This window comes from Dermacentor silvarum, chromosome 7 (assembly GCF_013339745.2).
Source record: "Dermacentor silvarum isolate Dsil-2018 chromosome 7, BIME_Dsil_1.4, whole genome shotgun sequence".
NCBI lineage: Eukaryota > Metazoa > Arthropoda > Arachnida > Ixodida > Ixodidae > Dermacentor > Dermacentor silvarum.
This window is the reverse complement of record NC_051160.1, coordinates 65,567,842-65,595,790: the sequence shown is the minus strand read 5'-3', so window position 1 is coordinate 65,595,790 and position 27,949 is coordinate 65,567,842. Positions and strand designations below refer to the sequence as shown.

Below are 27,949 nucleotides of genomic sequence, written 5' to 3'. Positions count from 1 at the left end.
TTCCAAACAGATTGCACTATCTTCAGCTACATTTGTTGTGGCGTTTTTAAGGGTTCCATTTGAATGGTATACGTTCCCGTTAGAATATCAATTTAATAGAGGGAAGAAGCAATAAATTTATTGTGCGCGTAAGGCTTAATTGCCCCTGAAATAAATGCTCTGGACCTCATATACCTTTCTCTCTTTCAGATCATAAACATGTGATGAGACTAATGTTAATTCTACCAAATTTTACATATTCTGTCAGTCAAAAAGACCCGATTACACAGGAGGATGCTGTCGGTGTGCTGTCGACTGTGCCTCCAGTCTACAATCCTATGGGGGAAATATTCGAGGTATTTACACTGAAATTCTACGGTACTTCCTAACAGAAGGCGATTTCTTTACTTACCTGCAAAGAGCCTTCTCTGAAACAACCTTATTAAATACAAAATAAATTAAGCACGGCGTCTGAACATTGAATACCTCTGTTTTATTACAAATGCTTACCACAGCATATTGAGGAAGTATCAGAAGACAGCGAATTTCATGAAATTGGTTTGTGAGGCATGTGACGGCTATACTCTGCCGATCAGGACCCTACGGAAAAACAGGCCACGGACTGGCGCCGTATACAGACGAACACATATCCACACCTCAAGGAGGAGGGGAGGAGGAGGAGAGAAAGAGAAGGCAGGGATGTTAACCAGAAATGCGTCTGGTTGGCTACCCTACTCTGGGGGACGGGAAAGAGGGAATAGAAAGATGAGATAGAGAGAGGAGGGGGGGGAGGAAGGACACGGTGAGTTCGCGCACGCACGCGGAGGGCCTGAGCAATTCAAAGGCGTTCACATAGGCCAGTCGTCCTCAAGTAAGACAACAGTGCCTTCACAGCTTTGTGGGCTGACGAGCGATGGGGACGGTGTTCAAGGAGCACCTGCACAGACAACGGTCGATCGTCAAGTCGTCGCAATGCGTTCGATAAAGTTTGTATTTCCGACTGAAATCGAACGCAGTGACACAATACATGTTCTATGTTCTCTTCGCTGCCGCAGTCGTCGCACGTGGCACTTTCGGTCATTCCACACCTCAAAATACTCAGTAAGATACACCCTGTACTCTATGAAGATACATTTCCTTGGTGCGGGCAGCGGCCAACTCTACACGCGCACACGCGCACGTAGCGTGGACGTGTAAACTACGGCCTCCAAATTCCAATTCGCCACTTACGGTGCAAGTGCCAAGTAACAGGCGGTGGGAGGTTTGACTTGCTAGCGAAGATCTATAGAGCCAGAGAGCTCTTCTCGATCAAGCCAGCAAACCGCTGAGACCAGTGGAGCCCTGGAAAGAGGGACCCACACACCACCAATACCACTAAGAGAAATAAAGTTTATACTACTACCCCACTGATCGATGGTGTCTTGCTCCGAACCAAGAGCTACGTTTATATGAACCCGAAAAAGCCGGGTTAAGGCGACTTGTCGGGCCGAAAAGCGGTCTTCAGGTTCATGGAGACGATAGCGAGTCCGATAAAGCGAGCGTCAAGGCGAGTTTGGTCGGATGGCATTCCCGTGACAACCCGCAGCAGCTCCGACCAATAGTCAGCAGCAATTGTTTTGGAATGCGCAAGGGAGACTCTGCTGATGATTTATTGTGTCCGTCCCAATCTAGAGTTTGGATGCGTGTTATTTTCTGGAGGTCCTGCTTATAAGTTACACCATGTGGTTCTTTTAGAAAGCGAATCACTACGTCTATGTCTCGGCCTTCTAAAATTTGTGGCGAATAATATTCTTTATCATGAAACTCACCTGCCTTCTCTTCAAACTCGATTTCGTATACTGACAGTCCAAACATTACTGAACTTCTATGCTTCTCCCCAGAGGCGCTCCTACTATGTGTTTATTCGAGAACCGACTGCGTTCTTTCGAGAATCAATGGTCCAGACTGCATTGTCCCCAGGTAGTTTTTGTGCAGAAGCTATTGAGCCATTACAAGCATCAATACGTGATGTGGCTTTTCCAAATTTACCTACTGCGACAGTAAGCGTTGAACTCGATGATATATTTCCTAATAACGCTACGCTTCTGCCTATTAGATACCTAAAAGGTTTTTAGATGACCACCTCAAGAACGCCAAAATAAATGCAGTAATAGCCTCAGATGCTTCTGTCAGTGAAGAGAAGGCAGGAGTGGGCATTTTTTCGTCATCATTAAATTTTTCTTTCTCTCTTCGACTACCCGTCGCACTAGGACACTGCAATAGAAACGTATGTGATGCCATATTTACGTTTGCAAGGGAGACAAGGAGACTTCCATGTTAATTGTATTGTTTTACTTCCTACAACAAAACACCAAAAATATTAACTTTAAACTTTAAGCTAATATAGCATGAAAATTATTAGTAACGATTAGAATCCATTTCATATCTCATTCTTAAATAAGAAAATACTATGTGTGTATTTTTCATTTTGCTACCCACTGCCGCCCGATTCATGGCGAATCTCCCGAAGTGGGTTGTGACATATATATATATATATATATATATATATATATATATATATATATATATAGGCACCAAACCAAACCAAATGTAGTTCTGGCGAAATCTTCGGAATTTTCCGATGCCTCGGCTGCCTGTATTGTGGTGATGGACGTGGAGGCTTCCAGAGGCCCTCCTGGCCAGAAGTCATCCCGACAATCGCTCGCGAGGAAGAGTGAAAGGTTGCTCAGCGACTCCCAGGACATTGAGCTCTACTCATCGTACTCTTCGGATGACAGCTTCACCTATGTCCACAGAAAGTCGGCCAAAATGAGGAATGTCAACGAGAATGCCTCAATACAAGCGAGCACGGCGACTCTGAAGTCAAGGTCTGAACGCTGGCCTCACGCGATTGTCTTCGTGCCCGAGGAATCCTCAAGCAACCTCCGATTGTTGAACAGGCAAGAACCATCTGTGTACTTGAAAGGGGTCGTGGCGAATGATATTAGGAACATCCGGATAAATACGCGAAAAAAGGTCCTCGCATTTAATGTTTCAAGCGGGAGTGCGCGGAAAAAACTGTCATAAATAACGGAGCTAGGAGGCATCAAAGAGCGTTCCTATATACCAATGGACGATGCATCCACACTGGGTGCAATATATGATATTAATGTCATCATTCCCTACTCGGACTTGCATATCCTCGTCAAACCAGAAAGTGATGGTGTTAATCGCGCACGTGAGCCGCCTTGAAACCAAGCGCTGCATCAAAATGATTTTTAAAGGAGATTGCATATCATCATCATCATCATCATCATCATCATCATCATCATCATCATCATTAGCCTATATTTATGTCCACTGCAGGACGAAGGCCTCTCCCTGCGATCTCCAATTACCCCTGTCTTGCGCTAGCGTATTCCAACTCGCGCCTGCGAATTTCCTAACCTCATCATCCCACCTGACTTTCTGGTTGCATATCAGCTAACGTCAAAGTCGGTTACTTCCGACACCCTGTTCGACGACTCGTACAAAAGCCTCTTCGATGTTATCAATGCTTTAGAGGTGGACGTGTCAAGGAGGTCTTTACAAATTCGTTACTGTGATCCCGGTGCGCTGAACCTCACGCGGAACACACTTGCCGGGCTAGTGTCCTGAAGTGCGGCAACTGTAATTGTTGTAATGCTGCCTAGTCTTAAGACTGACGTCGCATCAAGAAAGAGCTCGGAGTTCTCAAGCAATTGGTTCGGGTCAATTTGTCTCAAAGGGAGGCTGCTGAAACGATCTGGCGTCCGGGCCCGTCGGCGTCACCGAACGTCATCAAAAAAGGCAGCGGCACGAAAGGAGAGGGGCCCTTCCATTGTGCTACCCACATTCTCCAGTCAGGCGACAAAAGAGCCGAACAGCATAAGGAAAGTCAGCTGAAAGGATTCTTTCTCTAGAAGAATCGGAAGCCTGCGCTTCCGAGCCACCAACTTCCCAAAGAACCACCGATTGTCAAGCCTGCTCGGGAGCCTGCTCCTGCCTCTGATGACACGCCCAAAGCAGATTGCCAAGTAATTTCAGTGCTTCGTCCCCTCATAGATTTCATCCGAGTGATTTTGTCGACCTTTGGAACCATGCCTGCTCGAAGTACAATGAAAGTACTACACGCCTTAAGCCCAGTGCTTGAATCTCTTGAATAGAGACATGGCCAACTATCACGCGTCCTTTCGAGAAGAAGTCAAGGCAGCGTCAATTATCCAGTGGAATGCAAGAGGACTAAAGTCACGCCTTTCAGACTTTCGTCAGTTTATATACATTAATATGTTGCCAATAATTGTGATTATGAGCCTAACGAATCAAAACCAGTTACATTGGCAGGATAGGGAGCTGTTAAGTCCACAACCACTGGTGCATGCAGCAAATTTATTGTTTTTATTTGTCGTGAGCTCATCTATGTTCGCCAGGCAATTACACCTTACGATGACAATAAATATTTTTGCCTAACAGTTAAAAAAGTACAAGCTCACGTTTACGCTTCTAGGCTTTATATATCGCCTGTTCTTCTTTCTGGGGTTTTACGTGCCAAAACCAGTTCTGATTATGAGGCACGCCGTAGTGGAGGGCTCCCGATTAATTTTGACCACCTGGAGGTTTTTAGCGTGCACTACAACGCAAGCATACGGGCGTTTTTTGCATTTCGCCTACATCGAAATGCGGCCGCCGCGGCCGGGATTCGATCCCGAGACCTCGTGCTCAGCAGCGCAAAGCCTTAGCTGACTGAGCCACCCTGGTGGGTGTATTATACATCGCATTCAAGTAATTTTGATTACAATAGATTAACACACATCTTCACAGTGTGTCCTGCTTTATGGATCATCATCGGAGATTTTAATGTGCACCATATGGCATGGGGAAGCGCAAGGACAAATGAAAGAGGACAACGACTAGCAAAGTTCGCCTGCAACCACAGCCTTTCACTCCTGAATGACGGCAGCCCGACGTACCTAGATGCATGAATTAGCTGTCTTCACCTAGCTTTCGTCTTCATGTCGTTCACAAGATTTGTTAATGGTTTTTAGATATCGAGACCCACTGGGAGTTATCACATTCCCACGTACCTTATCATCAAAGGGGTGTCCAGGCCCTTCCCACGGAACACCATTCGATTATTTGAGTGGACTGCTTTTAACTCTGTCATGGAAGATGCTTGCCGAGAAGGCTTGTCCTCTAGATTAGAGGAAACAATCAAGTGTGAAATGACAAGCCACTTGGTCCCTCTCCTGAAGCATAGCTAGTTGTCTCTACTCGAACTCACCTCATACCTCCCAATCGCGCTGGCCAGATGTGTGGGAAAGCTAATGAAAAAATTCAGAGCCCTTCCCCTGTCGAGAAAATGGGCGTAAGCGAAGCTTGTGGCAAGACGACGCTGTCGCAGGTTTCCCACTTCGTATGCCGTAAAGACAGGGTCAGCGGCTGTTCGCTGACGTTTGGCCTCAACATAGCGCTGCCGCAACTCGGGGGCCGCGGCTCTTCGCTGATGTTTCGCGTGGGATTTGGAAGCCCTCACGCTGGAATCTGATGACAAGTTGCGCTCGCCCCCATTTTCTCGACAGGTGAACGGCTGGTGATTTTGTCTCTTTGGGTCCCACGTGTGACAAGGGTAGTTCAAGGGCGCGTTACAGGTCCCCGAGCCCACAGGGGTATATGCCATTGAGCTTGGACCATTTCTGCACTATCACCAGGATCGGCCCACTTTTCAGCGTGACACCACCACGACCACTGCCGAAACTTGTGAGTTTATAAAGCTTCGCTTAAAAATGATCCTTGCCTGCTTGGAGTGGTACCTGGAACACAACAACATGTTCCCCAATGGCATGGCTGGTTTTCGGCGAGATTGCTCGTCAATAGACAGTGTTGTTGATCTTGCTACGCCCAGCATCAAAAGTAAAGTACAGGATTATCTGCAACAGTGTTCTTGGATGTCAAGGGAATATACGAGAACGTATCTCATGAGGCTATTATCGTTGCTCTAGAGATGGTTGGCCGTGGGTTCGAGCTTTTCAATGAATTTCAAATGACCAATTTATGAGATCGTTCTTTATGTGTACCGGCGATGGCTTAACCGCACGGCACAACACCTACGGAGGCGTTCTTCAAGGTGGAGTACTAAGCCCCACACTATTCAAACTCTAACTCATTGGTCTCGTTGAATATTTGCCAGCTTCGATCAAGATATCAATGTACGCAGACAACATAAGTGTATGGACTTCAGGTGCGACACGTCCTTGGATACGTGCGAGACTGCAAAAACTGATAGCCTGACAGCTGTATACTTCCGCAACCAAGGTTTTGAAATCTCGTCAAACAAATGTGCACTGGTGTGTGTCACGGAGCGGCCTAGTTTCGAGTCATCGACACGCCGATTAATGGGTGCGAAAAACTTCGTAGTCTCACGATGCGGCATAGTTTCGAGATAGCGACACGCCGATTAACGGGCGCCGTATGGCCGGCGGTCGCTGTTGCTTCTATGCTTGTCAACGGACCCAAGTGTGTGCGTGTGTGTCTGTGTGGTGCAGTATGGGGGTACCTCTGCCATAGAGAGGGGGGGTCCTCCGTTCCCTCGCCGCTGATTAAAAAAGGGCGCGGCCAAGACTTTTGAAAGGAGTCATGAGATAATTAGGTGAACTGTCACCCATACCTGCATTTCCCCGACCTAAGGAACTAGGGAAAGGAGAGGCTATTTAGGCGCAGGTTTTAGGCCCTACGAATCAGTCTAGAAGCTGAGCCTGTAATCGCCTGAGAGCAGTCAAAGAGCTAGTGCCGTTCAGTATAGCCCGGGCCACCTAGCCAAGTCGGAACTCCGAGGAGCTAGTTGACGTACGAGACGACAAACGAACGTCTGCGACGAAGCTCACGGCAGTTCGCCTCAAGTTAGCTCAACCTGCATGAGAGAAGACGCCAGATCTAGACTCTCGGGAAACCCAGCCCAGCAATCGCATCCACCTCAACAAGATCGGCTCGCCGGCATTCTTCGGGAAAGCTTTGCGCACTGACTTGACGGTTTATGGACTTGCTGCTGCTGCCCGGCCACGCGTATGACATCGTTTGTTTTCTTTTGAACTTTGTTTTAGTGAGCTACTGTTAAGTGTATTCTGGTATATGCGATCCGCGCCCTGTTTCATTTTTATATCCACTGTTAATTGCTCGGCATATTGCTTTGTCGTCATCGAGCTATATTAAGTTCAAGTGTGTTAGTTTTTTGTGTCATTCTTTATGATTCTATTTTAGTAATTTGTGTATCGTTTTCAGTCGATAAAAATCTTTTTTTTTTTTTTTTTGGTTTGCTCCCGACTTTCACTCTTTCACTGTGTTCGCTCGAGTACGGAACGACCAACCAGCTAGCATATCCCATCGATCGACTTCGCGCCGGCGGCGAAAGGGTGACAGCCATGACAGTGTGCACTGGTTCTCTGGCAAACCAATGACACCCTACGTGATCTCTATAAATGGTCACATCGTTTCTTATGAGAAGACTCGCGTATTTCTTGGCCTAATCATTGATAGAGGTCTCTCATGGAGACCACGCGTGCTCTACTTGAAACAGCGCCTGACAGCTATCTCCCAGCTTTTCAAGTCTATGGGTGGAAAGACCTGGGGGATGTAAGTGCATGCCATGTTTAATTGTACATGGTTCCTTTTTCTGGGCTTTATATGATGCAATTTGTCCATACTGACCAACACTTGTAGGACAAATCTTTGTGCTCTACAGGCTAATCAAGCTCGGGCTCTCAGAGTCTGTCTTGGTTTGCCAAAATGTGCATCAACAGTGGCGACTACTCCATTCGCCCGGGACCAACCAATACAAACACACATTGCGGTGGAAGTGCTGAGAGTGCATATTAGGCACTTTGCTCGAGCCAGTTCCCATCATCTTGCAACGATACCATCAGAAAGGCCACAGGCATTATTTTGTGTTACTATTTCGGATTATTACACCCGCCTTCCAACAGGATGCACCCTCTCAACTAAGCCATCGATTACCTCATGGCATTTGGTATGATCTGCAGTGCACCTCAACGCACCAGGAATCCGAAAAAAAATGAGCGGCCATCCCCTGCGCTTAAGCAACTAAACCTGCTGCTTTTGCACGAGAGAGAGTGAGAGTACACATTTAAATGTGTGCCACGTACCAATTTATACTGATGGATCACAAAATCTTTTAACACGAAAGTGTTTTATGCCGGGGTCCACCAAGACTTCACTGACGTATTTCCGTCACGGAAATACGTCAGCTTACAATGTACACGAACATAATACAAAGAAAGAAACCAGAAGAAAAAGTTCCACAAACATGGAAAATTTGGAAATCGAGCCCACGACCTCTCGGTCCGCGACGATAGATCGCCGAGCGTTTAACCCATTGCGCCACAAACGCATTTGCAGAGAGCTACACAGACGCGCCTTATATATCTACACTCCTCCGTGTACCCGCGCTCTTGCTCGGGGCGGTGCCGCCGCCTACGAGCAGAAAAGAGAAGTACTGCATTATGACACTAACGCGCACCGACAGTGAACGCTTCGGTGGTCTCAGCACTACGACGCCTCGATGCCAGCATTCGAAGGGACGCTGGCATCAAGAACCACTACCAACGCCACCTAGGTGGCGTTCACCGTACTCAGCACAGCGGAGCGTGGCCTCCGCAATTAGCTCTGAAAATGTTTCTGAAGTTGATCGCGGAGGCTGCAATTACGACGCGCTGTACGCGCTGATTTGACTCGGTGACGATTCAGTTACGTGCTTTGTCTTGCGCGTTGTATTAGTGTGTCAGTTACGTGCTTCGTCTTTCGCGTTGTGCTAGCGTGTGCAGCGTAGTGCAGCTTCCATATGCACGACGGTTGCTCATGGTCATCGACGTTGGTAGTCGTGATGGAGGAGACGTGCCACCAGGCGTCAGCGTGGGTGCATCAACGCCTAAGGGCGCTTTAGCCACAAAACACCAATAGGCATTATATATCAATGTGCAATAAACATTACACTACTTCTGTGAAGACACGTTTCACTTTCGTGTTCTATACCGATTCCTATATAAGAGGGATCAACCACATTTTTTGTGTTTCTCTGGAAACGTGGTTTCCGGAGCGAGAGCCACCACCATCAAATCAACTTCAGGACGTGTCACCCAACGACATTGACGGCTACGGAATTTGCAGCTCTTCGCGCTGCCCTTCGTCTCGTCAGCCAAGAACAACCTCGAAGATGGTCAATATTCAGTAACTCTAAGGTAGCACTGCAGTATCTGCTATCAGCCCTGCGGCGCGGACCACATGAACAATTGGTATTGAAGATTAGAGAACTAATCCATACCTTTACCGAGAAAGGACACCACGTGACCTTTCAGTGGCTTCCAAGTCACTGTGGCGTCATACGTAACGAAAACGCCGATGACGCTGCTCGGTTGGCTCTTGAAGGCGACGAAGAAGAGTCGATACCCTTATCAAGGACAGATGCATCTAGAAAAATTCGAGTGCTCATCCAGGATATCACATTCTCCATGTGGAACACATGAAGTTTTTAAAGCAACCGGCTGCACCACATAGACCCTTCTCTCCGCCTAGGCATCGCAGCTGGACTCTGCTGACGCGAAGCTACCTTGCTTTGTGGAATATGGCTAGGAGTTGCCTTTACGAAGTCCTTTTGCATTCTGAATCGGACAGGCCGAACACGCCTCGCGTGATGATTGTGGTAGCGAGGAGACTCTTGAACACCTTTTCTGTGACTATCCTCGCTACAATTTATAGAGACAATCGCTCGCAATCGTGATAGCTCGCTTTGACCAAAGAGCTTGAACAGAGGAAATTATTTTAGAATGCCCAGATCACAAACCATCGCAGTGGAGGGTGACGAGGGAACTGTTGCAGTTTTGGACAAGCGGCTGTATCCTGTAGCCTGGCTGGACAGACTCGGACAAGCGGCTGTAGCCTGAACTGATGTTTACAATGCTACAAGTGCTACTGTGCTGTGCAGTGATTGTATGCGGTGACAGTGACCGACTGTGATTGCGTATCTGTGTTCCCTTTCTTTCTCTTCCCCTACTTGCCTGTCACTTTACCTCCCCCTCCCCTCTCTCCCCAGCGTAGGGTAGCAAACCGGATCTTCCACTCTGGTTACCGTCCCTGCTTTTCCGCTTACTTCTGTCGCCTTCTCTATGTTTGGATACAAACACTCGGTATTTTGTAAAAGTTTGTCGCGGGGCCCCATAAACATGAACTATGCATTTGGTTAAGCTGAATTTTGGTGGCCATCATTGGCTATTACTAATCGGCTCAGTGAGGGGCCCGGAGTGATCGCTCACTCCCCCCCAAAAAAAAGGAAATTGTGATTTATTAGGGTAACAGTTATCGGACGCCCGAGGCGCACTTTAGCCACCATCGTCACCGCACGGTGCTGTGCCATGTAAAGTCCAAGATAGAGGAATGAGCCGCTCTTGCGTCGAGAAGGCTAGAGAAGCGCCGGAAGGCCTAGATGGCGAGGCATCGGTTGCGGCGCAAATTGTTTCGTTCACGATTGGCATTGTTGCCAGTGGTGGAAATGTGGCAGGAACAATTGAGCTTATTACATAGATTGAGTCCTAACTATATATAGTAGGTAACATTACACATATGTCAGAGCTGATGATTACTAAGTCAGCCGAAGAGATTGATTGGCGGCGATGAAGTGTGCAGTAATGTTTTATTTATGGTAAGGGACATCCACACCGCATTATATCAGATTTGATGTTATACTGGAGAGCGATAACATTGAGGCCAGTGGAACTCTGGACTAAGGGCCCCGCCCATCTGCTTCACCAACCCTTTCCTTATAAAATAAACGTTTTTCCATTCAATTCAATAATAATGTTGTAAGTAATAGGCCGATAGATTAAACAGTTATAAAACAGCAGGCTAATGTTGCAAGCGCAATCACTGCGTATAAGTCTTTAATGTGTATTAAGAAAAGTAGTTGTCCTAGAATAGGGCCTTGCTATACGCTAAAAAAAAAACAACCGGTGCTAAAGGAGAGAAGCATCGGTTAGCGTAATGAAACTTGACAGTTAGTCAGATAGTTGCGTATCAATCCTAGTGCAAAAGAGTTAAGATTAACACGCGGCGTTATTATAAAGAGCAGTTCGTAAGGAACATTGCAAGATCAATTTTCGAAGTTTAGGAAGAGGACATCCACACGTAGGTTGTGAACAAGATGAAAGCTTACGTCATTAAAAATGTCACAGTTTCGCCCTAAGGGCGAAGCAATGAATGCGATAGCAACACAGCAATGTCATACGAAGTAAGGTGAGCGGCTTTGGTAGCAACAACACGCAGAACTGTTGTCGACGCCATCGGCGTTTTGCCCGCGTTAGCTCAAAATGCGTGCGGCGTTGGTGACTGTTGCTGGAGCCTCTGATATAAATAGGCACTTGGTGCCGCAGCTAAACGTCGCCTCCCTTCCCTCCCCCTCCCCCACGGCCTCTCGCGCGTCTGAAGAAGGCGCGTTTGCTCTACATATATGGTGATTGTAAAGGAGAAAAGAGACGCCTACTTCTGCAGCCCTTAAGCGAGCACGGCGCAGAACGCGCGTTTGTTCTCCGCCGCGCGTTCACTCCCCGTGAAAGACGCGCCCCTCGCGCCCTTTCACTCGCACATACAGCGTTCGGCGCGCGGCGACGATTTCATCTCCAAATGACGTCATACGGAACCTCACGGCGACGGCGACGGCGACAGCGACGGCGACGGCGACGGCGACGCCGACGGCAGAAATCTGCTTTTGAGTGTCCATATAATTGCTATCGCAATAATAAAGAGAGCTAGTTGAGTTTCACAGAACATACCTTTGGTAACCTGGTTGATTGGGATGAAAAGAATAGCACATGTTAGGAACTTCTCAGCGCGGGAGTTTTTAATATGTTATATTAATTTGGAGCAGACACTCGTGAGATATATAAGATGACAAGGACAATTTTGTGTCAAGCCGATGACCTATTTTTTTGGCACAGAAATTATACTACCCATCCTCTAATCTTGCAGCTCAATTTCAGTTGGTACTGGCTGCTGAGAGATATGCCACAAAACGACAATTCGATACGCTTAGCCTTGTTTAGCAGGTTAATGTTGATTCATTCAATGCCAGCCGAGGCTGTTATCTTAAAAAGACAAGAAAAAGGTAAAAAAATATTTCAGTTTTTATAATAAATTACCCTTCTACAATACAAAACAGAAGCACTCTTGCCGTGAGAAAAAGCTCGGGGAGCCAGAAAAGACGCAGAAACGAAAGGCGTGTGGCCATGTCACCTTAAGGCCGCTTCACATGATGTGATTTTCATCGCACCGCAAGTGCGATTTCCGTCGCATGCGACGAAAATCGCAGTCGCAGTGCCGACTCTGCGACTTTCGGCTGCGACCAACCGGTTGGTCGCAGCGATCACTGGAATTTTCCGTCGAAATTGCGCCGAGAGCTATTTCGCGGTCTGTTTTGGAAAATGGCGTCGGTTCGCTCAACTTTTTTGTCTATGAATGTTGGCTCAACAAGCCTCGAACAGTGCAACTAATTGAGTGGAGCCGTGGATTGCGCAATCGGTACGTACCATGAGCACCAACACGCGAACAGTGCAGATAAAAACTCGTAGGTCAGATTCGGTACTGTGATTTAATGCGTTTGTTAACACGCTACGTTGCTAATCACGCGACACTTTTTTTAGGTTGGCTTCGGGTGCAGATAGTACGTACTTTAGGGTGCTTTTCCGTTATTCACACGCGCTGCGAGTTGGCAAAATACTACAAGGTGTCCCTCACGGGAAGACATGGACTTCGGATGTCGTCCCAATGTTCTGATTGTAGAAGCTACTCGCGATATACGAAAACGCCACAGTTGTAGCGCGGTATGCTTTTACGGACGAAACAATTTAAAGAATATGCAACTACGGACAAATGATACGGTCAAATGGTGAAGCTATAGGCGCGACTATTCAGTTACAGTCGGTTGGTTTGGGCGTTCATGCGCATTTTCCCCAATGAATTATCTAATTTCAAGGTTCTATTACTTCCGCTGCGAGACGCGACTGCTTATAAAGCTCGCAAAGCGAACGTGAAAACTATATATCGTAAAGAATGTTCTACAATAGCATATTTAACGCTTTGACTGGTAATAAACAGCCTTTCCAATTTGTTTTCGAAGCATCATTTAAACAGTTTTTTCTCATTTTTCTGATGTATCCTTTTTCTCCTGCACAAAAACCAATAAACCTTCGATGTGTTGCACACTTTGTATCCTTACTGCGCCTGTATTAACCCTCGCATGAAAAGGTAATTGCATATTTTGCTTACTTCAGTGCATCGAATTTCTTTTGGTCGTAACGTATCGCAGTATTCTAAGAAATTACCTCGCCATAAACACGCTTGCCTTTCCTTGCTTCCCTGTTTCTACTTCCTGTAAAACACATGCAACAATGCGAAAAGCAGACAAACACCTTGTTTTTATAAGCAGTCAATAACAAGTTAAACAAAAGCAGATCAAAATTGTGCAATCAAGTCAACCGGTTGCATTGCTTCCTGTGAATGATAGCATCTTTTCAAGTGTGGGTGGTTCTTGCATATCCACAGCTCATAAAGTGTGCAGACTCATCACGAGGCGTAGGCCTTGCCCATCAAGATGGAGGCAATGTTGCTAATGAGTCTGAAATTACATGTATTAGTGCATAAACTCGTATAACAATGTCCCATCATTACTCAGTCGAGCTTGCTGAGAGTCATATTCACCAAAATTCTGCTTATCCGAGCTTGCTCTGACTCATATTCACCAAAATTATATTCAGCTGAGCATGCTCTGACCCACGTTTATGAAAATTCTACTTAGCCGAGCTTGCTCTGACTCATATTCACCAAAATGCTACTCCGCCGAGCGTGCCCTGACTACCACGTGACAATATTCAGGAAAAGTTTACTCAACCGAGCTTGCTTTTACTCGTATTCACCAAAATTCTACTCAGCCAGGCTTACACAAACTCAGACTCGTGGTTAGTTCGAAGTCTTAGTGAGCCGACGTTCGAGTGAGTTCACCGAGCTATGTACACATCACATTATGTGACCTGTGCGGTGCATGAGCAAACATTGCATATGTGTTGCATCGGATGAAATAAGGACAACTGCACACATTGCAGTTAGTTTTCTAGAATTGCACTGACCGTTGCGTGAAAGCTTCGCCTCATGTTGATTCAAGCAAGTGCATTGGATCTGCATCATATTTTTTGCAATGTTACTTAGTTTTGCAATGCTATGTTAGTGCAGCACTTGCCAGCCTCGGGTAACGAGCGGTAGAGTCATGCCACTACTCAATGAGTTTGACAGCTGTGTGAGGTGGGGCTTGCTTTCAGAAAGTTCTGGTTAAACTCGTGAAGCGAATCCATGTTGTGGGTCACGGAAATGAAGATAGGTGGGTATGTGGGTTCGGAATTCGGCGAGAAATTGGGTTTAACCCGATTCTCCTGAAACATGTTGGGGGTGTAAAAATAGAGTTAAATTCTGTTTAAAACCCTACTTATAAGCAATTGCTTCTGTGGCGTTGTCGCCTACTCTATCACAAAGTGTTGTGCCCGCTCTGTGGCTATCGTTCGCAAATACTGGCAAAGACTGTACAGTTTACCATTCCCCCAGCTTTCGATTTCGCGCCACCCTTGACGCCTCGTTTCTTGTAGCCATTGAGCTTAACGCTGACATTACTAATGATAAATGTGGGTCTGCGTTGGCAGGTATGAACGTTAAGAAAGCATGCATGGCAATGGAAGCGGTGCACTGATTTATCTAAAATTCACGGTTCTTAAATCAAACCACCGTATGGGTTTTTATGTCAACCTTTGGCAGTTGATTAGTTATTGCGGAATCACTCTACACTAATAGTTAGAGCCTTTAATTTCTAACAATTGACGATTATATAAAAGACTGCAAAGTAAAACATTGTTAGTAAAACTATATAAAGTAAAGCTATATAAACGACTGCAAAGTAAAAACAGTAAAAGTAAAAGAAAGTAAAACACCCAGCTGGCAAAAGAAACAAGAAAAATCCTTGATTCTAGCATGCTATTCAAGTAAACCACAAAGAAAAATTAAAGACCCAATATGCTTTGCGAACTTTGACTGCTACTAATGGGCATGACCACACGATCAAGTATTGTTGAAAATAGCATAGTTATATTATCAACTAGCAGAGGAACGACATGAGGTCACTTTTCACTGTTTTCAGTGGCTTCCAGGTCACTGTGGCATATCATGGCCAACGAACATGCCGATGAAGCTGGGAGTGCCCACGAAGTTGGTCATGCAGGAAGCCATTCCACTGTCAAAAACAGATGCAGCAATAAAGCTTTGCATGCTTGCGCTCATTGTCACATGATCGACGTGGAATACACCAGGTTTGTTCCTGTTTGTTAATCACCTTAGCTTTTAGTGTCGCATCAACTTTTTTTTGTGCTGTACACTGTATATGTGCAAAGTTTCACGCGCCGCGGAGGCTTCGAGGCTGTGGTGCGGCGTCGCTAAGCACGAGATCGCGGGATCAAATCGCGGCCGCGGCTGCCGCATTTCGTTGGGGGCGAAATGCTAAAACGCCTGTGTCACGTGCATTGGGGGCACGTTAATGATAACCTGGTAGTCAAAATTACTCCGGAGTCCTCCTCTACGGCGTGCCGCATAACCAAATCGGGGTTCGGGCACGTAAAACCACAGAATTCATTTATTCATGTGCGACGTTCGCGCTCGCTACCCCGTTTCTTTTGCCTGTTGCGTTGAAGGGCGTTTTACAGCCATTTTAGCAATCCTTTCCGGTGTCTTGGGTCAACTGAATGTGGAACTAAGTTCAAATTTAGTAGAAAATGGTTGTGGGAGGGTATGTGAGGTGCAACGCATAACTAGACTTTAATGTCTCTGGGGAAATTACGGGGCTTGGGAATAATTACCGAATACTAGTTTTCTCCCTATTTTCAGACGTTATGCGAAATGAGCAGAATGGTCTCCCGGTATACTTAGTGAACCGAAGGTGGCACCTAGTTTATATTGCCACCCGACAGTTATTTAGCCACGCGCACAAGGTACGGCAAAATGAAGACGATGATGGCGCACCTAGTCTCGTGTGAGGATTGGCCATATTGCATGTGGTTTGCTGTAAATACGTGTAGACATAAATGCTCAGTACTTTGTATAGGTTATCGTTCTAGTGATATTGTGCCCTCATTGTGACTCAAAATGTTTCTATCGTCTTTTGTTGAAATAAACGTTTTCTAAAGATATTTATTCCAGCTCTTCCCTTCCTCGTTACGTTTTTGGTGGAGGTGTGGGGTAACGCCACGGCAACACGGAACCCCGCAGTATACTCCTCGTACGACTCCAGGCCACGCCGATTGATCCACCTACGTCACTTCCTGCTGCTTCTCCGCCGACTCCCTCAGGATCGGTCACCTTAGCGCCGCCTCGGGACCCTGCTACGTTTTCGGCAAACGGCAGTGTCGACGTTGAGGGCTGGCTGAACTTGTATAAACGCGTCAGTGCGCTGGACATACCGTTGGTACCGACGTTGACGCTCGCAAATGTGGTATTCTATTTTCAAGGCACAGCACGTGTGTGGTACGAGGCGCACGAAGCGGAGCTCACAAACTGGGACATCTGCATACAAGAGCTCCGAGATCTCTTCGTTAAGCCAGATGGTCGTCAACGTGCTGCGAAGAACTCGCCTCTCAGGTGAAAACGTCTGCCAAATCTTGCACAGCCTTGGTACTGGTTATTTTGGCCCTTTGCCGCAAGTTCGGTGACAAGATGTTAGAATCGGACAAGGCTGGCCACATACTACGTTTGCTGGTATTCAAGAATTTCGTTTCAGTCGCTGACGTCTTGGCACAGTGCCGATGGTTTCAGGAAGAGTCGCCGAATCCAGCAGAAATAAACACCCCGCTACTTCGCATTGCGAGTTCCTTCCGCGGCTCCACCAATCGTCTGTAACCGAAGATGTGGCGCGAATAGTTCGACGCGAAATTGAGGCTTCGTCTCCTACTACTTTTCGTTACTGCTGCTACGAAGAATTTCAGTCAGCCATAGCGCTTATTCAGGCTGTCGTGCGACAGGAGTAGGCGGACGCTGGTATCAAGCCGTTCTAGGTTCTCAACCACGAAGACGTCAGTCCTATTCCTTTGCCCTTTCGACCACAGCCCACTTATCACAAAAAAGTCTCAGTTTCTCATTCGCTTCGTGGCATTCATTCATTCACTCATTCGCTTCGTGGCAGGAACATTTTGCCGTTCACCTGCGTTCGCGGCGCGCTTTCAACCGCTGGCGGCATGCCGCGCGCGTTTTGCCCCTAGTGTGGATGTACCTTAATATGGAAAATGTATGTGGTAATGCATATCACCATCAGACAAAAATGGTCACTGCTTTGATCTCGCTGGCTAATTGCAACATGTGCGAATCAAAATCAGCTTGCCGCCAGCTACAAACCACAGGTTTGGCCGGCTCCTTGGTTTATTTATCGATACAATAGACCTTCTGAAAAATGTACATTAAACAACATTGCAAGGTGATTCTTTCTTGAACAAAAAAGCAAGAAAGGGAACGTAATTGTGAAATAAATAAGAAAATTGTGTGCGTTTCAACCATGTGGTAATTGGCTTCTTGGACTTCTTTATAGGACGTTGACCTTCCTCGGCTTGGTGGCTCCAAACCGCTTAGGCACGGCGTTGGCTCCCAGAGGCCCACGCAGCCCGAAGCGGTGCCCGATGGCGACGTCAGCGCAATTGCGGTACGTCTCCTGGGGTCCACAGCCGAGCGCCATCTTGCCGTCGCCGCAGTCGCCCCAGTTGTTCGCTGCGGCGGAATCACAGAGCACGGGTTATTACGGTGCATTAACTCAGAGGTTCCTTTGAATGAAGAAGATGAAACTGTGTAATGTTTTGACAAACCTGCTAAACACCAGTTATCGGCTAGTTTGTCTCCCTCAGCACGTTCACTTTCTCAACGCAAGATGTAGTAGGCATCATCAAAGCATTACTTGATTAAAATTATAAACTGCAAAAGCTACCTGTGAATTACACGTAACGTATGAATTTTCGCTGCACAAAGTGTATTGATAACAAAGGTAAGTGTACACCCTTGCAACAAAAGGTTAACGGTGCGCGTGTTATACGAAATAAACTAATTTCATCCTATCGAACGTATCCTCGCGAGAAGTAAAAAGCGCATGCGGTATATACGTGTATACCGGTACTTCCACACTCAATCATCACAGTTCACATGTGGATCTGTACATCTAGTATGGTTGGCTCGAACGAAGTTTTGTGAGGGAGGCCATGGTATACTGGCCAGCGCTAAGATCTGGCTCATCGCTATATGTTCTATGTTTGCGTTAATATCTTTAGGTGCTAAGACACATTGCAGGAACACTAAAGCGTTTCCGCTTTTCTACGTATTTTTTACCTAATCGTGTTGGGACAGTAAGAAAAAAATTGCTGCTATAACCAATTTCCTTTCGTAGTAAAGAACAACGACTGACTGCGAAAGGCTGTAAATGGGTGCAAAAAAATCATTTCTCGGATGAAGCATTGATATGGCTCGTCAAAGTTGTGGCAGAGCATGTCGTTCTTGTTGCAATACTTCACAAATTGTCCAGTTGAGTAATATTCTGAAAGTAGCGCACTATTTTTGGATGCATTCCGTAACCTTGCTGAACCTAATCTCCTCTTTTTTGTGGTAGACTTAAACCCTTTCCAAAAACAGCATTTTGAACTTCTATATAACAGTTCGCGCGCCCTTCAGCATTCTGCCACATGTTTGAAGATTAATACCTCAGAGTTCAAACTGAATTGTGCAGAATACTTCCAAAGGCGGTGAGTGAGTGAGTAAGTGAGTGAGTGAGTGAGTGAGTGAAAACTTCATTGAAAATAAATAAATAAAAGAAGGCACGCTGGTTCGGGCCCCTATTCCAGGGCTCCACTGGCACCAGCGGCTCGCTGGGCTTGGTCCAGAAGAGCCAATTGGCTCTCCCGGCCCTCGTCCGCAAGCCATGCCTCCCACTGCCTATTCCTTATGAGTGGATGTTTCAGTACTATTGGGCTGTCTATGTGCGGAGGCCTCTTGGGACACTCCCATGTGATGTGTTTTAGTGTGGGTATTTCTGTGCACCACGGGCACTCGTCAATGAACCTCGTGGGGTGTATTCTGTGTAGGTGGTGCAGGTTGGGGTATGTATTCGTCTGAATACGATGCCAGTCCCTCTCCTGTTGGCTGTTCAAATTCGAGTGAGATGTCCAAAACGTCTTCGCTGCTGCCTTTGCTGTAAAAGGATGTCACGAGGATTCGGTGGAAGGTCATCGCTGCACCCTGCCGTTGCTCGGACGTTTAATCCTCGAGCAATACGGTCAGCCCTCGCGTTCCCTTCCAGTCCCTCGTGTGCTGGACACCATATGATATTGTGGTGCCCTTCTAGTCGATTGCCCAAAATTTTGATTGTTGACTGGGGTGCCGTCCCAATTAGAAACAGGTGGCAAGCTGCTTGTGAGTCGGATAACATGACAGCCCAATTGGTTAGGCGCTCGGCTTCCTGAATGGCCAAGGCGACGGCTGCAGCCTCTGCCACGCATGCCGAAGAGGTTTTGAAGGATGCCGTTGTAACGTTGTTCTGACACATAGAGACTACGGTGAACGTGTCGGAGCTGGTTCGACTAGCATCCGTGTATTACACTCCCGGTCCCATGCCGAAACCTTTGTGAAGAGTCTTTGCCCTTGCTCTGCGTCGTCCGGGATGGTGAACAAAACGCAAATGTTTCAGCAGTACCGTCTCACAGCTAATGCTTTCAGAGGCAGAGACCCATTACTGCAATTAAGGGATTGGTGAGAACTCATTTGGACAATGTGCTGACCGCAATATTTTGAGGAAAAGGGGTGTCGCAAAAATGCCACATTGCGCTCGTTTCCCCCTTGTTTTTTGCATACAGATTATTCTCTGCCCCCGCAATTTATTCGGGGCGAAAACGCGGATGCACCAGTCCACTTCACTTACGGAACACATATCGTCTGGCATCTTCGAGTCGATGACGCAATGTAACTAGCCTATAGCTTGAACCAGGAACGAATACCGATCGATCAACGCGGTGAGTTGGGCGAGTTAGCAGGTTAACATCGTCGAAAATAAACAGTGTGAAAGGAGCACAGGACGAGCGAATTAGACAACACGGGTGCTAATTTTCGCTTTGTAATTTCCACATGCACGTGGAATATAGTCAAAGAACGACTGGGCAGAGCCGCGCGGATATCATAGTAACATCACCAACGCAAGTGTGCGCGCACACTCAGGTCAGGCAAGGTAAACATGGCAGCTAATTGGTGACTTCTCATGAACAGCGCAAATACGGTACAGCACATAAAGGACACAGAACGCAGCGCTGACTATACCAGCTGACGATTTAATGCTGTGATCTGTACACAGTACTTCAGTGAACAGTTTCAAAACTTTTTTTTTTAAATTACCTGTGGCAGATAGCGCAATTCTAGTATATGAGCTGGTCTACCTGAAGAGGCGGACATTACTTGCAAAAAAAAATTGACCTGCACAATCGACTAATTACCACAAATGCACAAATTAAGCTTTTAAGTACCGTATGGCACATATTGCAATTTCCAAATAATAGCGGGTGAGACTTCACGGCATATTCACGTGAAAAGAATTGTGTGGATGACACCATTTACGACATATGCGCTGCGAAACTTGCGGTAAAAATGCACGGTCGTTCCACTTAACAAAACGTCGTTTTATGCATTGAAGCACAAAAGTAACTGGACCGCTAATGCATTTCTCCGCAAAGTAGTATCTCGAAACTGGTGTCATCCGAGAATTCGTACTAAATGGGTCCGCCTCGCGAGCTTCCGTGCTAGAATTTGTAAATTGCGATATGTGCCATAAGGTAACTAGTTAAAAACCTAATTAGTAAATTTCTGTTAATTAGTCTTCTATGCATTTCCATTTATTGTGCAAGTAATGTCCGCCTCTTTGTGTAGACAAGGTCATGGACTAGATTTGTGCTATCTGCCACAGGCAATTACATTTTTTTTTCTAAGTGTTCGCTGTAACACCTGGTATATACAACGGACAACACGCAAGCAAAGCAGCAAGAAAAATTTTCAGGAAAACAAAAACAAGCGGGTCATAGTGTTTTCTGGCTTCTTTTTTTCCTGAATATTTTCCTTGCTTTTTTCTTGCGTGTTGATCGTTGTGTATGTGTTATTTTATTTTGGTGTTAACAGAAATTTAAAAATTTGCCTACGGCACTTACCACAATAGAAGTGCTTGGGCTAGATAACTCGAACAGGCGGACATTACTTAGAGGAAAAATTGAAGTGCATAATTAACTGATTAACACAACTTCACCAAATAGCTGTCTTCTTAAATAATTGCTTTGGGGCACAAATGGCAGTTAAAGAATTGGAGCCGCTGAGTTCATGTCCGCTTGGAAATAATTCCGAAGATAACGTCTGTTTCGAGATATGCGCTTTCAAATTGTGCTACAAATTTTATTGGTGTAATAAATAAATTTCTCCTGCAGTGCATAAAAAGGTGTTTTGCTAAATAAAGTAAGTTGAGTGGAGTTGAGTTTACGTAGAACAGGCTCATTAAAGATGTTTTTTTTCTCTCTGTAGAACAACAATGAATTCGACCGCATGGTTTATAACGGCGCTTATCTCGAAACTTGTGCTAGCTTCAAAATATCAAAGTGCATGTGCCTTCAGAACTCACTGGCTGAATTGCGGACGCCACAATAAATAGTTTATTGGTAGTCGGCGCTATGCATTTGTCTACGGAATGGGTCGATGCACTAGCAAGCTACTAGCGCCACATTGTAAATGGGCATTGGCCATAGCTACGTGACTTTAGGCTCGCTGTGGCATTGACGCGACGCCGCTTACCAGATCTCCAGTGCCAGCGCAGGACGCAGTACTCGCAGGTGAGCTTCTCTGGCAGCTGGACTTGAATCATGTAGAGTCCGTTGGCGGCGGTGGGCAGCCGGTAGCGGGTCTTTGGTTCGGCACAGTAGAAGGCCGATTTCTGTAACGCCCGGCGAGAAAGTACAGGTACGAGGAGGTGGATGGACATTTAGATTATCTCTAAAGATGCCCTCGTACTCGAGGATTATTCAAAGTGTTTGGTCCGTGGCCTCAGTATGACACGTGACAACTAAGTGCTGGCCTCTATGGCACGATCCACACCTCAGTTCGTGATCCGCTGCCTCCCGCAGACTGATAAATCTGGGTTTATTTAAACCCACTTCTGTTTATCGGTTGATGTACATTATTTCCACACAAAAGCAATTTGGCAATGAGAGATGCCCTGTGAAGTTCTCCGGATTAGTGATGACCACCCCGGGTCTTTTATTTAAATGGTGGGTTTAAAAGCTCCGAAACTGCGGAGGAGATTCTGAGCACTCCGCGGTTACAAGGGATGGCGTAGTGGTGTACTACAGATTAACTCGGACCACATGGGGTTCAAGAACGTAAGAGGGTTTGAACTCGGGCTCATTGGTACAAATCCATCGAAGAAAATAGCGCTAAAGTAACGAGAAAGGAAGAAGACAGGACGAGCACTGACTGCCAACCATTGGTTGTTTTGTGCGTGCACAAATATATAGCTTGAAAAGGAAGGGTAGTTGGGGAAAAGGTAAAGAGGGGAGAAGGAAAATTTCCTTCGCGCATGGGTCTGAAGATAAAAACGAACAAATACATCTTGAATAGTCCCCGAGAAATCTGTACTCCTTGTTGGCGAGGACAAGTGAAGGGGAGCTGACGCGTGACAGGCCTTTGTACATCATCCTAAAGGTTTCGAAGATTTCAAGGACGCGATTGTGTTGCTTTATCTTAAGGGCGCTGGCATGGTTTTGGTAAACAGACTAGTAAAATCTTATTGACAACAGTGCCATGTCGTATACGCCTACGTAAAAAAAAAATATATACGTACTGTGATATAGAAAAGAAGCACCAAAAGCAGCATTATCGTGAACTCTTTACAGAAGGAGTTGACGTTAAAGTTAGGAAATAGTGCGCTGCCTTAGTTAAGCTACCGTTTTAACTACCCGTTTTAATAAAACTGCCAGTCATTGGTGGAGTTGCTGGCGGGGTACGCCACAAAGCACAATTCTTGGGAGGATTATTAAAACGAATGGTTAGAGTGGTAGCTAAATTATGGCAGTGCGCTATCTCCTAGCTTCAGCGTCAACTCATTCTACGTAGGGTTGGCGATAATGCTGCCTTTGATGCTTCTTTTCTTCATCACAGTATTAACATACGTATACATAGAACATACATACTCAAGCATTAGCTTTGTTTAAGAGCAGCTAGTCGCGAGCAATCGTCTCAGCTTTCGACGCGGGACTGGTAGTGTAGCGGTAGAGGGAGTTGGTGCGAGTGAATTGGAGGAACCTCAATGTCGTATTCGACATACCCTGCGTGCGGGTCCGCTGGCAGTCACCACAGTCAGTGGGTGCATGTCAAAGCACTCCTCACTCTCGGCCTCTTGCCACGATGCCCTGGGGCAGAGCGCGAACTCGAAGTGTCCCAGGTGGTTGGTCTCGAGGTCGACGACCAGGTCGACGAGCTGCCCGGGTGCGTAGCGGCGCACCGTCACGTTGCGCGCGTACATGTTGCCGGTCTCGTGGCGTCGTGGCCGGGGGTGCGCGTAGTTGTCGCCACAGACGCCGCAGCGGCCGCCGTTGTCCTCCCACTGGGCCTGCGGTTCGCGGCAAGCACCCGAGCCGCTGCTCAACGGCACAAACAACATTCTGCGCAAAGGCGGTCTATGCAGGCAGCGCATTGCCATGACAGTGTGCTCGCAGGATAATCCGGTGCCATTGTGTTTGTGTTGTTTCTCTATTCAAGCAGTAGCCACACGCGACACACACACACACACACACACACACACACACACACACACACACACACACACACACACACACACACACACACACACACACACACACACACACACACACACACACACACACACACACACACACACACACACACACACACACACACACACACACACACACACACACACACACACACACACACACACACACACACACACACACACACACACACACACACACACACACACACACAAACGCGCGCGCGCGATCGCACATATACGCAACAGCACATCAATTGTACTAATTGGCGGATAGCGAGTCTGTTTTCGCCGTTCACGGTAGAGTGTGTAGCCACGCTTTCGTTAACCTGTGAGCAAAATATACTTTCATAAAGGAATTTGAGGTATATTTTGAGTGCGTATAGTTCTCTCCTGCTCTTTTCTTATGTTTCACTTTTCATGTAGTGTTCGAAATGAAGCGTCTCCTTGGTACCTACAAAAATTCGCTTAATATAGGCAGATTCCGTTCAGCTTTCAAAACATGAAAGTAAATCAAACGTCTTCCAGATAGTTCCCTTCACTTTACCGGTAGAATGTTTTATCCTAGGAAGTCAATGTATTTTCGACGTAGCCCACAATGGCAATGGTATTTCGCAGGCTTGACCGCCTTGCGTAGCGAATTGCTTACCTTTATGCCTCCGCAAAAGAGCTCCGTGTCTTCAAAGTTAGGAGGCGTGTTGTAGCTTATCCTCCACATGGAATTTCTTGCAGGCGGTTCGATGAGCCTGCCGTGGCCTTTTGTTCCAGGAGCGTGGAGCACGACAAACACTACCGAACAGAAGACAAAGATAGCCGGCCTCCTCTTCCAGGAACAGACTGCGCTGACAGACATCTCCAAGACGTCTCCTGGCTCTGGAAAATACAATAAAGCTTACCTTGTGTTGATCGCCACAATCTATAAAAAACAGGCGCACTCCGCGTCTTAACAATGGTTTAATAGCGTTTCTTAAAAAAATTAAATGCTGCACACCTCAATTTCATTTAAGTTCCGCGGGGACATGTAACTTAGGGTGTCAATCACTACCGCATAGGTTAAATCTTCATTTCGTATTTGATTGTATGTGACTTGAATCATTTTCTTCCTGTGCTGTTCGCGACAAACTTTTCAATGTCGTCAGGGCGTCACATAACTTAGCGCTAATCTGCCTTACGTTATAGCGGAGTCACGTCCGTGTTAAGACGGTGTCCAGTGTGTAGGAAATTCTTCGAATTAAGGTATTTGTGTACCAACTTGGAAGTTGTACGCTGGTGCAATGCATTTTTTTTTGCAAGAACGCTCGCGAGGCGCAATATATTAGTTCACGTCGTTAATCACCCCTCTTGGTTGTTGGCCACAGTGTTTACACCCCGCATAGCTTGTATTGCTTGCCAACAGTAATCGCCATTTATTCTGAGTGTTTTTTTTTCTCTTCATTAATGCCACGCTCTCGGTACTTTCGGGTCTCGAATGGCATGAGCTTATCAGCGCGACATAGCGTTCGTGACCGGAAAGTACCGAAAGCAGTGTGCTATAGCACATTCAGCTGGTAGTTCTGCAGTGATTTTAGAGCGCTCCTCCAGCACCACTAAAATATGTTAGAAATCAACTAAGCTTTCGCGCGAGCAAAAGCGGGTTCCAATGGCGACAACGAATCCAGATAAGAACTATTGTACCCGGTTATTCTAATATTAACATTTTAAAGCTGTCATTAACGACTGTAGTAACTCAGCCAGAGAGTTCTAAAATGACTAGTCGAAAGTGCTATTAAATAACGAAATTGTTACGCGAAATTAAATATGATCATTGTCGGGGTACGAGACCAATCCCGAAGGCTGTAAACCTTTTTTTTTTTGGGTGACCCGACGCAGTCGGCCAAGCGAGTGCTAACTTGTTTTTTTATGCGCAATACTTACGCAAGCCTCGCTTTCTTTCTTGGCTGCTCCTCTCACTTGCTCGATGACGACTTCTTCAACTCGTGCCTACACCCGCTGATATGTCGTATCAACTCACCCCTATAACAACGACCGGTACGGTCATTCGCCGGGACGCTGTAAGGCACCGTAAACAGAGTTGGCCTCGACTGGGCGATGTGAACCGGCAACGCACTTCCGAGGCGGGGCTTTGCTCACTCCGAACGGGACGACCCGCCACCGTCTGGCGGACCGTTCCCCAGAAGCACGTGATGCGGGCACAACAAGAACGGGTTGTTGCGGGCAACAGGAAAGGGGTTTCCTAGCAGCCAACCACGTGCCTCAGTGACCAACACACGGAAGCCGCGCGCGAGGGAGAGAAATAAGTAATGTGCATGCGAGAGATAACAGAAGGCTCCACGAGAACTGTGCAGCGGTCCTGCAGGTTACCGCAGACCACCTCCGTTTACGGTGCTTGTTTACGGTGACCCTGATAAGCTAGACATCTATCTAGCTCATCTGGGTCGCCGCGACCAGCTCTCGCGGCGGATGCCATTTCGGAAAAGAAGCGGAATCCGTAAAGGAGTTCACTTAACCAAGCAACAGGACACGCAGAAAACAGACAAATCTCTTTTTGTGAAGTGAGAATCTATCTATCTATCTATCTATCTATCTATCTATCTATCTATCTATCTATCTATCTATCTATCTATCTATCTATCTATCTATCTATCTATCTATCTATCTATCTATCTATCTGTCTGTCTGTCTGTCTCTGTCTGTCTGTCTGGTCTGTCTGTCTGTCTGTCTGTCTGTCTGTCTGTCTGTCTGTCTGTCTGTCTGTCTGTCTGTCTGTCTGTCTGTCTGTCTGTCTGTCTGTCTGTCTGTCTGTCTGTCTGTCTGTCTGTCTGTCTGTCTGTCTGTCTGTCTGTCGTCTGTCTGTCTGTCTGTCTGTCTGTCTGTCTGTCTGTCTGTCTGTCTGTCTGTCTGTCTGTCTGTCTGTCTGTCTGTCTGTCTGTCTGTCTGTCTGTCTGTCTGTCTGTCTGTCTGTCTGTCTGTCTGTCTGTCTGTCTGTCTGTCTGTCTGTCTGTCTGTCTGTCTGTCTGTCTGTCTGTCTGTCTGTCTGTCTGTCTGTCTGTCTGTCTGTCTGTCTGTCTGTCTGTCTGTCTGTCTGTCTGTCTGTCTGTCTGTCTGTCTGTCTGTCTGTCTGTCTGTCTGTCTGTCTGTCTGTCTGTCGTTGCAAGATGTCTTAGCGAAGCAAAAAGCATGAAATGTACCCCTTAACAATTGTTAAGTATACTAGAAGTACGCCAGCAGCGCACTAATTATACTTCTGCTCTAGAATGGCATACTACATTACAAGTGTAGTATCGGACTCAGGAAGGGAATGCGAATGGGTCGAAACTAAGTGGACGGTTTCAATGCGTGGCAATATGTATGGCAGTCACGTGGGTGGACTGCATTGCTCTCTCAAGTAATCAGGTGTAAAAGTCGTATTTTTTTCCCTCCTCCCACCTTTGATCCCCGCAGCGTAGTACATGAGTGTGCTCAAGCCGGCTAAGCGCTATTTACAGGTTTATAAGGTTTAACTCGGAAGGCTGCAAACCTCTGCTATGATAGCTCCACATTGGAGAGCTCTAAATTGACAACTTCACGTGCCGTTCAAGTTGTAAGTGCAAGATAATTTTTGCATTCTGCCTCTATCAGACTGTGGTCGGCAATCGAACGTGCGACCTCGTGCTAAGCACTAAAACGTCCTACACACCGACCCACCGCTGTCTGTTCCATCTGTACTGGAAATACACTGGATCCTGTTCTTGTATCATCTTCATATGTAATTGCTTCCGTCACTGCCGCCACTATTCAACCACACGTTTAACAGCAGGGACTTGGTATACAGTACGAATACACGCCAGTGATTTCCTGGGGTCCTGGAGCAGAAGTGGGCACTTAATCCGACCCACGAAGGCCATGCAATTGTACTTGCGCCAGTTAGGACTTATGAACGATCCTTTTCTTGAAACAACGAGATAGACTAGCGAAAAAAAAATGAGGGGAGGACAGAGAGAGCTCTGACTACAAACTGAATTTCACTACGTAAATGCCAGCACAGTGTCACTGATTTTTCAGAAAGAA

General features: G+C 46.5%; 1 protein-coding gene across 2 annotated transcripts in view; it reads right to left on the bottom strand.

Annotated features, from left to right (window-relative positions):
* LOC119458928 (uncharacterized) overlaps positions 1-24,769 on the bottom strand; it is a 45,852-nt gene extending 21,083 nt beyond the window's left edge. The window contains exons 1-4 of one of the 2 annotated variants that reach the window (XM_037720783.2): positions 24,552-24,769; positions 23,438-23,722; positions 21,910-22,048; positions 17,435-17,817 (exon numbers count right to left, since the gene is read on the bottom strand). In XM_037720783.2, the coding sequence (XP_037576711.1) occupies positions 17,636-17,817; positions 21,910-22,048; positions 23,438-23,722; positions 24,552-24,755 (810 nt within the window). In that variant the 5' untranslated portion in view covers positions 24,756-24,769 and the 3' untranslated portion in view covers positions 17,435-17,635. Of the gene's footprint in view, positions 1-17,434; positions 17,818-21,909; positions 22,049-23,437; positions 23,723-24,551 lie in introns of those variants that run through there. The other variant, XM_049670018.1, reaches the window with a different exon arrangement.
* Positions 24,770-27,949: the final 3,180 nt, after the last annotated feature.